The sequence below is a fragment of the Conger conger genome, chromosome 3, assembly GCF_963514075.1.
Source record: "Conger conger chromosome 3, fConCon1.1, whole genome shotgun sequence".
NCBI lineage: Eukaryota > Metazoa > Chordata > Actinopteri > Anguilliformes > Congridae > Conger > Conger conger.
The window spans coordinates 58,514,900-58,533,413 of NC_083762.1; the positions used below are offsets into that span (position 1 = coordinate 58,514,900).

The 18,514-nt window shown below is 47.8% G+C and overlaps 1 protein-coding gene across 1 annotated transcript in view; it reads left to right on the plus strand.

The window, feature by feature from the left end:
• Positions 1 to 18,296, plus strand: part of si:dkey-91i10.2 (uncharacterized protein LOC555224 homolog) — a 46,004-nt gene extending 27,708 nt beyond the window's left edge. The window contains exons 3-9 of the mRNA XM_061233967.1: positions 1,439 to 2,449; positions 2,615 to 3,153; positions 9,027 to 9,204; positions 11,355 to 11,553; positions 12,208 to 12,767; positions 13,336 to 13,481; positions 14,117 to 18,296. Of these exons, the coding sequence (XP_061089951.1) occupies positions 1,469 to 2,449; positions 2,615 to 3,153; positions 9,027 to 9,204; positions 11,355 to 11,553; positions 12,208 to 12,767; positions 13,336 to 13,481; positions 14,117 to 14,933 (3,420 nt within the window). The 5' untranslated portion in view covers positions 1,439 to 1,468 and the 3' untranslated portion in view covers positions 14,934 to 18,296. The remainder of the gene's footprint in view (positions 1 to 1,438; positions 2,450 to 2,614; positions 3,154 to 9,026; positions 9,205 to 11,354; positions 11,554 to 12,207; positions 12,768 to 13,335; positions 13,482 to 14,116) is intronic.
• Positions 18,297 to 18,514: the final 218 nt, after the last annotated feature.

An 18,514-nucleotide genomic window follows, 5' to 3' on the forward strand; every position in this document is an offset into this window, starting at 1 on the left:
CCCCCCCCGCTAACGAATCGGATTTATCCGCACGTCAGCAGTTTTCAGAACAGAGAACGCGCCAGTTTAAGAGAGCCGGGGGTGGTGAAAATGTGAAAACACGCTCTCAGGCAACACGCGACAGCGTGGGGAGAATCGACACAAAGCCCACGGGCGGGCGAAAATCATTCACACCTCTGAGACTGCCGGATGCACAACAATGAGGCTGCCTGATCGTTGCACGCAGCTAATTAATTTTGCTGACCAATCGGGCCGAGCCGGTTCCTTTAATCACGGCCCTCCTGTCTCGAAGGCCGCTTCTCTGCCTTTCAATCGGCGAGAATAATGAATGATAACAGGTGAATTTTTAATCTTCCATCGCCCGTCCATTGTCATCTCTGACAGGCAATATAGATTGAGCGGTTTTCCTCGTATAAATCGAGCCTGATTGGGCCGATAGTATTCATGTATGCAGCGATTATTTATTCAGCCGTCTCCTTTCATAACTCGTGCCTTTCGACCCGTCCCCAGCGTTTCCCGCAGGTTAACACCGGGGAGTTCACGGGTCGAAAAAGGCAGCCATTTACTGTACCGTGAAATCGCATGGAGAGAAAGGAGTCAAATGCGCTATCCACAACCACAAGGTTTTTGTGAGCCAAACAAATGCAGCAGGCAGTATTAATGGAACTGCAATGTGCTCATCTTCATTACTGTCACTAAGGATTCATATTTGCTCATTTCACATCGTCTAGTTTTAGAAATGATCCCTTTCATTCATTTGGCTGCGAGAGATATATTTAGAATGGTAATGTGATTATGCATGTACAGCGACTGATACAGTAGGCATGCTGTAATTATGAAGATCTCTGGTTATAAATCATTATGTGGTATTGTCACATCTGATGGATTATCAAGGTTTTGATTTTTTAAATCACATTTATTGGCTTATTTTGGAATATGAGCATTTAAGGGTCTGATTTACGAAGCCCGCAAACAAATGCTATGAGCAGTTATTGGTTTTGCATGTGCTGCAGTGAAAGGTTTTGTATATGTTTAAGGTCTTAGTAAATCAGGACATAAATGTTTAACTAGATGTTGAAGCTAATGTATAGTAAGTAAGCTTCAGGATGTTGGGGTAATGTTGTTGGTAGGTTGAAAACCTGGGTCAAATGCATAATTGTTTTTGATTGATTGAAACACTGAAAAACACTGATTCAAACAATGTTTTTAATTCTACACTTATCTGGCTTATTGGAATCTATGGAAACTCTCAAAAAGTGTAAACCCTGCCTTGTGGTCCTCTTGGTTGGCTCAATTGCAACAGGCATGATCAATCAGAAGATCGGCACAGAAGAGTATTTGCATCCAAAACAGTGGAGTATTTGACCCAGATGTGTAGGTTGTTGGCTGTATAAAAATGTGCGTTTAGAGTGTCTGTGTTTGTTTTCTGTGGCGACAGGGCTCGGGTCCTGGTGCTTCTCTCAGAAGGATGGAGTCTGCGACCGTGGCAGGGCAGATGCCGGATCTGAAGAGTGCACCATGTGACCTCTCCGTGCCCGCCCCTCCCGCCAACCGCAGCATGGACCTGGAGCGCCGCCATGTGGCCGAGCTCCCCGCCCCTCTGTCCGTCCTGGGCGGCGCCCTGCCGCTCTACCCCGACTCCGGCCACCAGGGGGCCTCGGTGAGCGCCTACCACAACGGCGCCCTGCTGGCCAACCTGGGCCTGCACCTGCACCCGCTGAAGCACGGGCCCCCCCACGCTCCTCCCGCCCCGGGCCCCCCCGCGCCCCTGTGCCTGAACACGGCCAGCGGCCGTCTCTACCGCAGCATGGAGAACCTGCACTGGGCGGCCGTGCCTGACCCCGGCCTCTACGCCTTCAGCGCCCCCTACGGGAGCGTGGACAGCGAGTTCATCTTCCGCTGCACTGCCACCAGCCGCTGGTACGAGGGCGGGGCCGAGGGCCTGGCCTTCTGCCCTCCACGGGCGTCCACCAGGAGGGACCTGCCCCTCCTGCCCCAGTGGCTGTTCCCCGGGGGGAGCGAGGCCGTGCTGAACGGGGGGGCCAGGAAGGGCCTGCGGGAGAAGCTCCGGCTCCAGAGCGTCCGGGTGACGGAGCCCAACAAGCCCCTGCGGCCCCCGGCCCCGGCCCACTGCCCCTCCAACGGGAGGCCTGCCGGCCGCATCACCAGCCCCGAGGAGATCAAGCAGGAGGCGCTGCGGAGGCTGCAGCTGCGCCGGCAGAACAGCTCCCCCGACCTCACGCTCCGCCCCTCCGACGAGACCCGGCCCGCCAAGTCCCTCACCGCCGAGGCCCTGGCCCCGCCCGCCCACCGCCGCCCCCCCGCGGGGCGGCTGCACATCCCCACATTCGAGGAGTTCAAGAAGATGAGAAAGAAGGAGAGTGGGCAGGAGGGGGGGTGCCAGAACCAGCAATCCTGTGAAACAAAGAGGGACCAAACTGGGGGTGAAGTAGGTAGGGATAACAGTGTGGTTGCAGGGGGTGGGGGTAACAGTGGGGTTGCAGGGGGTGGGGGTAACTGTGGGGTTGGCCCGGCTGGGGGTAACAGTACAGTTGGGGTGGGTGGGAGTAGCAGTGTGGTTGAAGTTGACAGGGGTAACCATGTGGTTGGACAGGGTGGGGGTAACAGTACAGTTGGGGTGGGCAGGGGTAACAGTGTGGTTGGACAGAGTGAGGGTAGCAGTGTGGTTGGACAGAGTCGGGGTAACCGTGTGGTTGGACAGAGAGCGGATGACACTGGGGTTGCAGCGGATGAGGAACAGGCAGGCAGGACTGAGAGCACTGACTCAGACTGCGGTCAGAGCTTCAGCACCGCAGAGTGGTCTGACTGCAACAGCGACAGCGGGAAGGAGGGCCAGTGTCAGGACGGGTGCACAGACGCCTCAGCCGTCCCCATCTGCACGAGCCCCACACCTCGGCCCCCTCTGCAGCCCCTGGCCTCTCCCCAGGAGGCGGAGGAGGGCGGCATCGCCTCAAACACGAAAGACGACACGTCGGCCCTCACCCTCCCGCTCCTGCGGGAGAGTCCCCATGCCCCGCCCACCTGCTGTCCAGCCCTCCTATTGGACGGCACCGACCTCTCCAGCTACGGAGCCAAGATCTCCAAGATGAAGGACGGGTTCCTGGGGTCTGCTCTGGACCTGATAAAGAAGAGGTGAGTCACTGGAGATTTCACTTCTTGTACGCTGGGTAAGGGGCAGAAACAGCTGACCTGATTGGACAGGATTCTTTGAGGGCAGAATTTGCTCTGGTGTCACACATTATTAAATTGTCACTCAAAAGCAGGACGGTCCCATCCAGATTGATGACACTCGTTATTGAAATTCAGATTTCAGCACTGGACCCAGATTAAATCCGCCTCCAGACCGATGAAAAGATAGCCCGTCTGTGTTTTACCTCGGGCGATTACAGTAATGTATGCAGCTGTTTGGCAAGCCGATAAGGTTTCCTGATGCGTTTTCAAAGGCAGGCTTCAATCTTTACACCTTTATGGAATGGTTCAAAGAGCTCTCTTCTGCGGGCGCATAAAAAATCTACTTGCAGATCAAAAGCTTGTTGGAAATAAAATCATGGATTTGGATTTTAAGAAGCAGATAACCTCAGGATGAGGGCACCGTGCACTGTCGTGAGTGCAGTTGAGTGCTCCTCTTTAATTTCTCACCGTGCGGTCGTTTTCATTAGGGTTTCGCCGTGTATCGATTCCGAGAACAGCGCTAACGAGGGCGCCGCGGCCCCGGAGAGGGCAGCACTGGAGGACCCTTAGACTTCCTGTAGAGTTTTTCCTGTGTGCTCAGACACCAGGAGCGCAGACCGAGGTGATTAATCTGTAGGAAGTGTGTCAGTAATGGACCTGCCATCAGTGCTAGTTTGCATCACAGACGAAGAGCCTGGTAGCTGTCAGAGAAATTCAAAGAGAAATACAAATACACTGGTTATAGAAAGCAGTTTTTCAAATCACTGTTTCAGTGTGAAGTTTTGTCTCCTACTTAAACATACTCCTTTATGCCTTTTAGAAAACTCTGCAGTGCACTGTTTGATGAATGTTGGCAGAGCTGGTGTCAGTGTTCGGTGAGAGTGAAATAATGAAATGCACATATTTTGCCGTTTGATGCTGCTCTTTAAACCAGATCTGACAAGAAATAGTCTCATACGAAAGGTAGTTTTACTTTGGTGTTCAATATTCAAAATATATAAATTGTGCCCAAATATCAAGGAAAGTTAAAAGTACTATTGGCAAAATCTGCTCTAATAATAGTTTGTACCTGCCTGTATTTTCACTTTTACATCTGCCTCATTATGTTTCATAAATACTGTTATATATGCAGCGGTGTTATTGTGTTTGCATTATTCCTGTTGTTGTGGACGTACATAAGCCTCGCATTGTTACAGAATGACCATGATTTCCTAAAAGTACCACAACATAACATTACTGGCCTTTGTCAATATGAGGACAAGAGTTGTGCCAATGAAAGTCAAGGAAGCCATTATGAGTCTCAGAATGAAGAGAAAACCGAGACAGTGAACAAATAATAGGCTTACCAAAATCAACTGTTTGGAACATCATTGAGAAGAAAGCGAGCACTGGTGAGCTCAGTAATCGCAAAGGGGCTGGTCAGCTAAGGAAGACCTCTACAGTTGATGACCAAATAATTCTTGCCATACTGAAGAAAACCCACTAAACACTTGTCTGACCGATCAGAAACACGTAAATATGTGTAAATTCAAATTTCCAATGAAAACGGTTTGATCGAAACCCCACTAGTGACCACAGAAGACTTCACAAACTGATCTTCAGAGGTCTCACTGCAACTTGCAAATCAGGTTACAGTTTGCTAAGAAGTTTGCTGAGTCTGGAAAAGGTCTTGTGGACAAAGTGGAGGCCAAAAGTTACTGCCCAAGATCCAAAGCACCCACCCTCATCTATGAAACATAGTGGTGGCATATATGGCTGGTACTGGTATCGATAATGTTATTGTAGAAGCATCTTATCTGCTCAAGTTCAACCAAATGACTCAAAACTCATTGGATGGTGCTTCATCCCACAACAAGGCAATGATCCCAAACATATGCCAGTGCTCTCTTCTTAATGATGTTCCAAACTGTTTATTTTGGTCAGCCTATTGTTTGATCTACAGTACTGTGCAAAAGTTTTAGGCAGGTGTGAAAAAATGCTGTACACTAAGAATGCTTTCAAAAATAATGTTAATTGTTTCTTTTTATCAATTAACAAAAAGCAAAGTGAGTGAACAGAAGAAAAATCTAAATCAAATCTATATTTAGTGTGACCAGCTAAGAAAAATGGCAGCAGGTTCTCTGGACTGATGAGTCAAATATTGAAATATTTGGCTGTAACAGAAGGCGGTTTGTTCGTACAAGAATGAGTGTCTGCAGGCAACAGTGAAGCATGGTGGAGGTTCCTTGCAAGTTTGGGGCTGCAAATGGAGTTAGGGGTTTGGTCAGAATTAATGGTCTCCTCAATGCTGAGAAGTACAGGCAGATACTTATCCATCATGCAATACCATCAGGGAGGCATCTGATTCGCCCCAAATTTATTCTGCAGCTGGACAACCAAACATACAACCAATGTCATTAAGAACTATCTGGAGCGTAAAGAGTCCTGGAAGTTGATGGTATGGCCCTGATCTCAACATCATCGAGTCTGTCTGGGATTACATGAAGAGACAGAAGCATTTGAGGCTGCCTATATCCACAGAAGAACTGTGGCTAGTTCTCCAAGATGTTTGAAACAACCTGCCTGCCAAGTTCCTTCAAAAACTGTGTGCAAGTATACCTAGATGAATTGATGCTGTTTTGAAGGCAAAGGGTGGTCACACCAAATATTGATTTAATTTAGATTTTTCTTCTGTTCATTCACTTCTTCTGTTCATGCATTTTGTTAATTGATAAAAATAAACTATTAACATTTCTATTTTTCAAAGCATTCTTATTTTACAGCATTATTTCACACCTGCCTAAAACTTTTAGACAGTACTGTAGGTATCTGTGTTTTTTCCCCAGCCTCATAATGACTTCCTTGCCTATCATTAACACAACTCTGGTCCTCATATTGACAAAGGTTATTAACAAACTCCACAGGCAACCAAAAGCCTAGAATCAAGACAAAGCTGTCTGATACCTGCACTAAGGATGCGATTGAACAATAACTGTTTAGCAGTTTGTCTCATATTATGGCACCCTGAAATGGGGGGGGGGGGGGTGTATAAAAAGGGCGGCAGTTCCTACACCAAATATGGATGTGTAAATACTCTCAAACCAAAGCTGACTGTCTGCACTTTCCCCTCACATTCATTGTTTCATTTCAAATCCCATGTGCTGGAGTACAGAGCTACTCTGAAACACTAAAATGTACTGTCCAAGTACTTATGGTCGGCACTGTTTCTGCATGTGTGTACAAGTCAGTTTTATGTGGGTTAATGAATTGTCTTTTCACGTCATACTAACTGTACTAGACTGACCCAAACCAGCCTTGCACGGGAGGAGAAAGCATTCTCATAATTGAACAATCTGTCTATTTAATAGGACTGGATGTCATATTGGAGTGATATATGATCAAGGGGCCCGTTTTCATAAGGCCAGTTACATATGTTCATCATATGAATCAGGTTGTCTATTTGACAGATAGAGAGGGTTTAATGGTAGTTATTTTACCTGCTGCATACAGGGCAGTAGAACCGGGCTTGTAAAACAGATTACCGGTTTGATCCCCAAGCGGAACACCACTGTAGTGCTTCACCTAAACCTCTTCGGTAGATATCCAGCTGTATAACTGACTTTTGTATGCTGTGCAGGTTGCTCAGGAAATAGTTTTGCTGCAGTTGGGCACTGTCACAAGGTCCTGGGTTCGAATCCTGGCCTGGGCCTTTCTGTGTGGAGTTTTGTTCATGTCCACATGATTTTCCTCCGCTTACTCTGGACCGTGGGAACAAACCAAAGACATGCAGGTTAATTGGAGAGTGTAAATTGCCCCTAGGTATGAGTGTCCAAGTTAATGGTGTGTGTGCCCTGTGATGGATTGGCAGCCTGTCCAAGGTATATTCCTGCCTTTCTCGCCCAATGCCCTATGCTCCAACACCCCCCATGGCCCTGACCAGGAAGAAGTGGTTTAGATAATGGATGGATGGTTTCATATTGTGTTTGTTCCATCTGGTGATTAATGGAGAAGCAGAGGGAGTGTGTAATATGAGCCAGTGGTCTGTCAGGCATGTCTACGCTCTCTCCACGCCAGTGCGGGGCTCCAGGGATCTGCCCAGGATCATTCTCATGGAAATTAAAATTCTGATGAAGAGTTGTGTAAGATCCAATTAATGGATTTTGCCTAAATTCACCGGAAACATGCTTTTACCAGTTGGCATTAAAAATGCATGAATCAGCTTGCGCGTCAAACGGAGATCTCCATTTTACACTGTAGTGAATGAACACAAAAGAACAATAGACACACTTGCCCGATGTATTTGATGGTGGCAGTACTTAGTACTCTGTACGAATGTGTGAGACTACTAATTAATTAAAGCATTCACAATAATCCACACATACACTGCAGTCCGTAAATATTTGGACATTGGTTCAGTTTCTGCATACAGGATCTCTTCTTTTGGCTCTGTCCTCCAGCACATTAGATTTAACGATGAAAATCAAGGGAAATGTAGACTCACCTTTAATTTGAAGGCATTTACATCCTTTTTAAACCGTCCCCCCATTTTAGGGGACCAAAGGTAATTGGACAGTTGGCTTCTCAGATGTTTCTGATTAGTCTAGTGTATTCAATCGCTTCCTTAGTGCAGATATTGACAGATATTGACAGTTTGCGAAGTAGTACTTAAAAGAGCCTGCAGAGTTCTGGAAAAAGGTCTTGTGGACAGATGAGACCAAGATTGACTTGTATCACAGTGATGCCAAGAACAAAGTGTGGAGGTTAAAAGGAACTGCTCAAGAACCAAAGAACACCCCTTCTGTGAAACATGGCGGGTGGAGGTGCTATAGTTTGGGAATGTATATGTATGACTTGTCTTCATTGAAAATGTAACTGCTGATAGCAGCAGCAGAATGAATTTTGAAGTGTACAGAAGCATCATATCTGCTCAATATCAATATCAACTCATTGGATGGTGCTTCATCCCGCAGCAGGCAATGATTCCAAACATACACCAGTGCTCTCTTTCTTAATGATGTTCCAAATGGTTTGTTTCGGTAAGCCTATTGTTTGGCATACGTCTCTGACGTTTTTTTATTTTTAATTATTATTTCTCTTCCTTAACTGTCATTGGCAACTGACAACTCTGGTCCTCATTTCGACAAACGCAATAGCAGACTCCAAAGGCAATCAAAAGCCTAGAATCAAGACTTGATACTGAAAGTGTCTTATAGCTGCACTATGGACGCGATTGAATACACCTGACTTATCAGAAACAGCTGAGAAGCCAATTATTTTTGGTCCCCTAAAATGGGGATACAGTATAAAAATGGATGTAATTCCTACATGGATCAACCGATATAGCTGTATATACCCTCAAATTAAAGGTGACAGTCTGCACTTTAACGTCATATTCATTTCATTCCAAATCCAATGTGCTGGAGTACAAAGCCAAAAGAACAGAACTGCACTGTACAGTACATACGGCAGAAAGGGAAGTCTGTGATTTCATGAGCACATCTCTCACAACGGAGGCAGGAACAAGGATTATGCAGGTGGACACGGACCAGAGACTCGTGCCCTGCAGTCACACAGTTCAGGTGTTAATGTGAATTGATGCGTCTAATTACTTTAGCGCTAGCCACTGTTGTCTAGCACCGCGAGGGGTCCCCCGAGGGTGGGGGGTGTCAAATGGCGCAGATATGAGGAGGAGAAGGAAGTGGCAGGAATGATAATTACCAGCTTGACTGTATTCCTCCCTCCCTACCCCCCTCTCACGCCACCCCCTCTCTCCTTGTCTCTCTCCCTCCCTCCTCCTCTCTCTCTCCCTTTCTCTCCCTCTCCCTCTCCCTCCCTCTCTCCCTGCCCATAATCAGCTGCAGTGCAGAAATCGCCGCCGAGGCCCCCGTCAGGTTGGCACGTGACCAGGATGGCGCTGACATCACCCCTCCCCAGCCCGGCCGTCAATCCACTGCGGTTTCCATGACGATGCCGGCCTGCACCGCGGAGGATCACAACAAGCCTTCTGCCGGAGGAGGCGAGCCCGCCGAGCGCGTAAGACTCTCCTTTCTCTCGTCCGCTGACCTCCACGCGGCTTGTCATCTCTCGCACCCCACTGCGTGCAGAGCCGCGGCAGACAGGGGCTGGGGGGGAGGGCTAACCGCACCGAGACAGTCAGGGGTGCGCAGTGAGAGGACCCTGAACGTCCGTCAGAGACGTGCCCGAGACATACAGCGCTCCGTCCCCAGATGTGACGCCAGGAGGACCGGAGCAGGTCGATCGTGGGAAGCCGCCGCGTGTCGTACCCATCCGTATGTCCGTCCGTACGGGCGTCCCGTCCGTCTACCAGTCGGGCGTTTTGCGTTTCCCGGCGTCTCCGAGCTGGAAATCAAGGGTATTATCGACGGCGTCCTTTCAGTGATTGCTGCGTTTGTGTGTTTTCTGTGAATAATGTTTCCCGACGGGAAGGGGCTAGCGCTGCGTCGCGGTGCGTTTATTGCACAGAGCTCGGCGTTTTGCATGAATCCGCTCCGTTGCATGCGCCGTAGCCCCGCGGAATTCTAATGACGCTTGCAGCGCATTAACGGCGGCTGCAGCCTTGATTATTCTGACACCTGACGTTACGGTGTTTCCTTTCTCATGCACACAGAGCGCCTGCCAAACACTCGCTTGCATTGTGTGGTTCCGCTGCAGTGTCCATACATGTGCATGTCGTATGTATGGTATGTGTTTACGCACACGCCTGTCACATGCTGAGCCGGGAACCGATTAAGACCAATTCAGCCAAGGGGTGATTTCTTCAGGACCGAACGTTCGCTGCTGTACAGATGTTGCGTTTCTTGCTGACGGTGAGAGATCACCTTGCAATCACTGAGCCTACAGACTGTTAAAATATTGCCAGCGATGAAATTAGACACAATTTTTGGATTAAGTGTGTAGACTGTATTAAGCGTAAGCAGGACATACGTGTTAATGCTAACCTGTGTAACATCATACTTAACTAGTGTACTGTTTTGTTTGAGACATTTTTAGGCACCTCGGTCTAAAGCGGTTAAAATCTTCTGCACACCAATTCAGCCTCTCCCTTAAGATTCTGTATGTGACATTTATCAGCTGGTAGACCTGCAGCTGGTCTCTGTTTTAGCCTCGCTGTCTAACACATGAGACAGGCACAGGCTTCTTACACCGGTTTGTATCCGTCTGAAACACCGTCCGTCGGCCTGAGAGGGAAGGTCCAGACCACGGGACTGTGCTCGTCTCAGCATGTAAACGCAGTTCCACTGGAAGTTGGGGCATGCTCAGGTGATCCTCCCATGTGACGATTGCACGGTAAAAGCCTGACATAACATATTTTGCGCAAAAGGTTCTGTCAGTGTCAACTTGGCATTTAAACCAAGAAACCAGAAAGTTTTGTCACTGCTATCACTGGAGACAATAAAAGCGATGGCTTGTGAGTGAAAGATGTGAGGCTCTCCACAGTTTGACCTTGCTTGTAAAGCGCTGCAGGTGTTGCTGTGTTTAAGTCTTGTGGTCTTGTAGTCTTGTAGTGGGACTTAAAACAAGCCAATATTTTCTACTTGAGAGAAAAAAGAAAGATTTTAAGTTACTGTTTGCTTGGTAAGTGGAATGTTCTTATGCCACTGCCAAATCTCAAATGGAGTCGAATTGTCTCACCTCACTTGGCATTTTTGTTTTATTTAGCAAAAAAAGTAAAAGAAATAACATTTATTATGCTCTGTTTGTGCTCCCCCCCAAATTTACAGACGATGTCGTAGTCACAAAATGGCTTCGCTTGCTCATGACGTGCCCTCTGTCTACTCCATGTCTGTCTGAGCTGAACTTAGCAACAGCCGACATCTTGTGCTTCGAAGGAGAACGCTCGCTCGTGTTGACCGAGGGGGATTATTGCGATGAGCTCGGCTTACAAATACAACAGACTTCCCATATCAGCAGCTGGACATGCCCAGTAGTCAGCACTCCCACATCCAGTACCACTCCGATACATTCATCTTCTGATTCAGTCCTGGATTTCACTTTTGCAAATTGGCATCCATTTTCCTTGTTCTAGCGTTTGTGGGAAAGCCACTCCCTCCTGCGATGCACAGCAGTGAGTGGCGGGTCGCTCTCCCTATCGACAGCAGTGAGTGACAGGTCTCTCCCCCTATCGACAGCAGTGAGTGACAGGTCTCTCCCCCTATCGACAGCAATCCAGCCCAGGCTGCAGGCGTTCCAGCTCCGACGCAGCCTACGAGCCAGCCGATTCGGCCAAGACGCAGCGCGAGCGCCGGCTCCGCCCACACTTCAGCGATCCCATGCCGGCCGACAACGCCAAGCGCAAGCAGCTGGAGATGAAGATCGCAGCCGTGGCCCGACTGCACAGCCAGCACAGGGACCGGGACGGCTGTGAGTAACCTGCAGCTCCTAACCCCTCACTGTCCAGAGTTCAGAGCGCCCCCTTCGGCACAGCCATTAAAGGGTTAAAACTTACAGCTAGACCCCCTCACCCCGAACAGCACTGACCCTTTTGGCACCAGCAGATACAAGGCTGGGTTTCAGCTGGTCTGCCCTTCAGGGGATGCACTCACCAAACCTCATGAGCAGGTGCTGTTGTGTAAGCTGAGGACCCCAGTTTATAATTCTGTCAGAAAGCAAAGAGCAGCACATTTTTATTATTACACAATGGAAATTTATGGAAAAATTGGAAAATATATCCCTGACCCAGAGATCACCCTCATGTTGTAACTACAAAGAGTTGGTAGAAAACGTTATGACAGTAACTAATCTGTAAATAATCAGTATTATTTATTCTGCAGAAGGGGAGTCGGTTCACAAGATGTTCCAGTTTCTCTGAGCACATATATATTATATGATTCATATCACATCACTTGTGTTACTTCCAGCATTAGCAAATCATTACTTGAGGAGAATAAGGTTAGATGTATTGCTTGTGAGAGAGAGCTTGGACAAGGTGTGCTCTGGTTCAGCAGTCACAGACATAAATAAATGCTCCGGTGTCAAGTTCAGTTTGTTTGAGCGGGTGCTCGTGTTCCTCTGCAGCCAGGGGGCGCCCTGAGCCGGGCGGGGGGGACGTGGGCGCGGGCCTGGCGGCCACCTGGGGGTCGCATCACCGCTGGAGCAACGTGAGCAGCCTGAGCGCGGACAGCGGCGTGATGGGCCTGAGCGACGAGCGGGACGAGCGGGAGGACGAGGAGGAGCCGCCCCACGCCCGTCGGACCGCCGACGTGGAGCGGGCCGACAGCGGCATCGGCCCGGGCCTGGCCCGCGGCTGGAAGAGGCCCTCGGCCTCCCTCAGGGCCCGGGAGGCCCAGCGGCCCTGCCCGGACTGCGGGCAGCGGGACGTGGGCGGGATGTGCGAACGCTGCCTGAAGCAGAGAACGGAGCGGAAGGAGGCCGTGCTGGAGTTCCTGAACACGGAGAGCAGCTACGGCGAGGACCTGCGCATCATCAGGCAGGAGTTCCTCTGCCCCATGCAGAGCGCCGGACTGCTCACGCCCGAGCAGCTGGCCGTCATCTTTGGCAACGTGCAGGAGCTCATCGACGTCAACGACAAGTTCACCGAACACCTGCAGGACAGCATCGAGCAGGCCTTCGACCAGGTGACCCGTTCGCCCCGACCGGACCCATTCACATACATTACATTACATTAATGGCATTTGGCAGACGCTCTTATCCACAGCGACGTACATAAACATACTCTACACGTGTCACCGCTTTCTAGTTTTTGTTTGAGTCAGCAAGGACGTGGTTATAGGCACTGAAAAGGCGGTTTGGACTTAGGTCCAATTATAGATCAATGCTGTCCATAATGTCCCTGGAGATATACCTTTCTGCAGGTTTTCATTTCAACCCTAATTTGGCACACCTGATTGTACTAATTAGCATCTATCAATGACATCACAAACTGTTGAATGAGATGTGCTTTTTTTCGGTTGGAGTGAAAACCTACAGGACGGTAGATAACCAACCCTGGGCAACCCTGGTTGAGATCATCACTGAGCTTCTTGGCAGTTGTTATTCTTTCTTTGCAGGATGATAAATTCTTTAAATCGTAGAAACACATTTCTGGTGGGTTTCAAAGCACTGTTTTTAACAGCCAAGTTCCACGGCGAGGCAGCCGGCACTAGACGAGCACACTGAGGATTTCTCTGCTGCTCTTACCTGCAGGGCGATGAGGACCTCCAGACTGTGGGCATTGGGGAGATCTTCCTGGAGTTTGCCAACATGCTGCCAGCTTTCCAGACCTACTGCCTTCAGCAGTCTGCTGCAGTCAACATGCTCAACACGCTGGAGAAGGAGAAGGAGCTCCTGAGGTAGAGTGTGGGGGCAACTCCTCATCCACCCCACCCCACCCCACCCCACCCCATCCTCACGTTTCTGTGGAGTGTTCTTCGCAAGCTGCCTTCAGTCCCGGTGCTGTTAGCTCTGCTCCAACTGGCTGCCCTTCATGTTATTCTTAATGGAAGTGACAGAGCGGCATCATTAATTAATGACTGAAATGCTATTTAAGGGTGCGCAGTGGTGTATTTTTGGAGCAGAGCGATCTAGCTTTCGTGACTCAGCCACTCTGGTGATACTTATAGTGTTTGGAGTTAGGGTTAGGATAGGGTTTGAAATGGTGTTCAGGGTTACGGTTAGGTATGGTGTTCAGTGTTAGGGTTGGGTATGGTGTTCAGTGTTAGGGTTGGGTATGGTGTTCAGGGATAGGGTTAGGTATGGTGTTCAGTGTTAGGGTTAGGTATGGTGTTCAGGGTTAGATATGGTATTCAAGTATATATTAGGCTTAGAAGAAGTATTTATGGGTAAGTTTAAGTATGATTTTCAGGATGAGAGCTAAGTATGGTGTTGGAAGAAGGCCCAAAGTATGTTTCATTTCTCACCTTAAAAAATAAGACCTTGAATAAGAAAAAAAAAAAATCCCCTCTCTTCTAATCCTCTATCCATCCAGGATCTTTCTGGACGTCTCCCAAAACGACAACACCCTCCTGCGGCGCATGAACCTACGCTCGTTCCTGATGGCACCTCTGCAGCGGGTGACCAAGTACCCCCTGCTCCTGAGCCGCATCAGCAAGGCCACCGCCGAGTCCCACCCGGACCACGCCCGTCTGCAGGAGGCCAAGAGCCAGGTGGAGTCCCACCTGGAACACGTCAACACCAGGACCAAGCAGGAGGGAGCCACCTGGTCGCTGCGCTCCTTCAGGAGAGACAGCCGCAGGAGCCGCGAGGTTGCCAACATGGAGATGCGGGAGCTGTGCATGAGGACGGTGGGCTGGGCGAGGGAGAGCACGCGCTTTGTCATGGAGGGGCCCCTGCAGATCTCGCAGCCAGCCGATGGCCAGTGGGTGAAGAAGGGCAGCAAGGCGCTCAAGTTCCAGAACCTGCAGAGTCTGCTGATGGTGCAGGTGCAGGGGGCCTCTGAGGGGCCCCCGGACGGCGGTGGGCCGAGGGGGCAGGAGGCCCCCCCGGAGCCGGTCCGGGACGGCGTGCTGGTGCTCATCAAGGACAAGAGCAGCGGCAAGTTTTCGGTCCTGAGGGAGCCCATCCGTCTGGGCAACTGCGTGGTGTCGTCCGACCCCGAGTGTGACGACACGTTCGAGGTGCTGGACATCCGCCGTGAAGCTTTCGTCCTCCGTGCAGCCGACAAATCCCGCACCCAGCAGTGGTTTCGCCAGATCAAGAGGTATTCCCGAGACCTGGGGCCCTGGAGGAAGAGGCGCAATGCTCTCCCAAACATCATGATCAGCACAGCTCAGAACCGGTCCTGAGACTGGCTCTTGAGGAACCCCTAATTCCTCCCCGTCTGAACAGGTGTAAATAGTGCTCTTGCGCTCCTCCTAATAAACTGGACCCTTGTGTCCTATTGCGAGTATTACATTATGTGAACTGCAGATCCTCTTTGTGTGGCAGGTGGATGACTTTGAGGACTTAATGCACTTTGGTTTGGTATGAAATACAAACAAACTGTGATCTCAGTGACATCACAGACCAAAAGGACTGGGTTGGGAACTTTACCGGCCGCTGATTGTAAAAACTGTTCGCTACTAAAGAAGTGTTTCGGTTCTTAAAGACCAGATTTCTGTGTTGATGAGCATGATTGAAAATTCTTGAGAGTAAGAAAAAGAAAAAAAAGAATGAATTTCACAACAATGGAAAAAATGCACAAATGCAGAGTGTAGATACCTTCGTGAAGTTTATGAGGACTGTAACTCCTTTTTCATTGTCTGACCAAGGTTAGCCCACTGCCCTTCTATTTTTGCCCCCCTCTTCAGCAGCACTAAAGTTCTCTTTCACAGAGAACAGAAGGAAATGTCAGGTGGACTCTAGAGTTCAGCTTCTTTTTATCACAATTCTAAGCTGGTTTCAAAGCAGCAATAATCACTGGTAGTTTAATGTGGCTCCTGCTGTGCTTGTCAGGGCAGGTTTTATAATGTAGCGCTAAAGGAATCAAGTGGTCTGTTCTGGTGTCATTAATATCGACATTAATCATGGTGACCAAGTTGAGCTTAAATGTGGTAAGTTCACTTGTGAGAATTCCTTTGGAACATCAATATTTATATGAAAGCAGAGGGGGGTTTGGTCCTTAACACTGATCCAGCTTCACTGCAAGTCCAGTGTCTAACTACCTGGATAAGTACACAGAGTCAGATTGGTCGGGTGGGTTTCATCACAGTAGGAGGGTTAGAGTTTAGGGTTAGACATTTTCCAGAAGTTTCACTGGACAGTGAACCGTACAGTGACAAGGATGGAACGTTCTCCTCTTCAAAGTCTTCCTCTGTCACTGTGAGTGCCTTGGGATTTTATTTTTTCTCTTCAAAGAACAGACAGACCCATCCACCGTCCTCAAGCTCTCAGTCTTTAGACCATTGAGTAATGGCTGCAGGCCGTCCTGTGATTGAATGTCCGGGTTGGTAGTTCAATAAATATTAACGGGCAATATTTCATATTGTGTGTCAGGCTGCTAAAAAATTGTCTCTTCTACTGATGTTTGTGTAACTCTTCAACTGTCCTGGTTTATGGTCTTTTTTATTTCAAGTTCCTAGAGTTTCCTGTGTGTTTGAAGCACTTTAAAGCAAAGTTATCAAGCTCTTTACAAAGTGGAACTGTTTTGAAGACTCACTCCAGTTGAAGTTGCCCTGCCCTAACTTGGTAATTGATTGAAAAAATGTACTATTAATTTGTAATTTGCATGTCAACCACTCCCGGGTCCATGATACATTCCGATAGCTACCTCTCCCATCCCACCCGGTCTACAAAAAGGCTTCCCACTTCATTTGCCAATGAGCTTTCAGCTGCCCAGTTTTGAGGAATTCTTAATCTGGCAACCATAACTGTGACCCCTAACGCCAACCTGCCCTGTCCAGTTATTCTGCTTTTTCTATAAAAAATGGAAATGGTATTCAGGACTATGAAGTGGCTGCCTTTATATTTTGCTCTATTCTGATTTGAGCCTCATGAACCAGCATAGAACCCATGTGGGCTGTTATTTCCTTCTAAATGTCAGCATTTTCGCCATGAGGAAGATCAGCCACCAGTCAGGACTAGTTGTGAAGTCACATGACCTCTAAAGCCCCATTTGGTTGTTTTCATGACCTTTATCAAACAAAACAAAATCACTGGAGTGGGTCTTTAAAGACAATTCTTTCCAATTCAACTTCAGTGTTCAGTTTGTGAAAGCTTTAGCTGTCGCTGCCCTTTTCCTTTAGAATTAACGGTGCTATGAGAATAGCTATTCCAGCTAGTGATCATTATCAAGCCAGGCAATATTTAATGACCAAGCAAAGCACTGCTGCCCTCCCTGTGGAAGCAGGTTCTCATACAAGCACAGGGAAACAGCCAGCTTTAAACAAGGAAATCACTGTGTCTGTTTTTATGGCTGTGTCAAGGTTATGGAATAAAGGTCTCTGTATGTTTTACTGAGTGTAGCACCTCCTGCTGGATTTAGCCAGTACTGTTAGAATTCCTTCAGCTTCATGTGGAGTCTGGGGTAATAGAATACAGGAAATTGTTGTTGCTTTTTCCACAGAACCCAGAGAAGCCCTCCCAGTTAAATAGTACATAGAAATAAAAGGACTGTTAATACACATGGATACACATCAATACTTCCTGGATTCATTGGTTTCTAGGAAGTGCACCTTGATGGTTACCAAATTACCACTGGCTTTGTTCTATTTGTTGTTCTATTTGTTGTTACCAACAATAACAACAACATGATTAGCGGAGAGCTACTTTGTGGTTTCTGTGCAAAAAGTGACATCAACATCCATATTTGATTACTCCCGATTACTCTAACAAGATATTGTGGGAATTTCTGGAAAGATGTCATCTGAAAGGACCCTTCAAATTCAAACCACCAGACTGTCAAACCTTTTTTTCTGTATTCTAAAAGATATGGGTTCTTATTTATTTTATTTCTGCAAGATGTTAAATATGTATAAAAATGAAAATGTAAAGAATGAATCTTGTCAGAGTTCATGCCAATTCAGTCCACTGTGAAAGTTCTTGCTCGATTGGTCTGGCCCTGAACAATGTCCTTGGGGAAGGTCACTCAACATACCCATCTCAAAATGTGTGTGGTTGTTGCCGTAGTTAACACGGGCTTTATTTGCAACTGTACTCTATCAAAGAATGTAGGGAGTATATTGAATATGAATTTGCCAAATACTTTATGAAAAACAGGATTTTTTATTTTATTACTGTCATTGGCATTAGGAATCATTCCGTAGTTCAATAGGTTTAACAATATTTATTTTGTAGTTTCATTCACACAACTGGTCATGATACACTAGTCCAAACCACAAGTACACATCTTATTGCTGACAACAAAGATAAATATGATGCACTAAAGAAACCATTACATCATTTTCCGTTATACTACATAGAACATTGGTCATGTCTAAAGCCCTTTGTTTCTGAAAATTGCACAGAGATGAAAAAAAGACTTAATTGTTTTGTACGAGGAAGAAATGGCTTTATCAGCAATTTGTTTAGAAACTGACAGTTTGTGTTCCTTTGAAAGGAACAAGAACCCGAAACGCTGCACAGATACAAGTCTGTGTAAAGCAAAAGGATAATTGATGGAACTCACACTGGCACAGAACCTAAAGTAATAAACAGCATTTCTGACCGCTCTCTCTTCACTTTAACACAGTCTCCTGTGCAGCATAGGATGGAATGACCGACACATACACAGCCGTTATAATGAAATGAACAGGCTGTTAAACTGAAGTACTGGAACTAGAGAGAAAAGTAACCCGTGAGTGTGGTTATGGACTGTGTCCTGCGGTCGAGGTACTCTTCTTTGGCTCTCTTCTCTCTTGGTCCTCAGACCAGTTTTCACTGAGGTAAT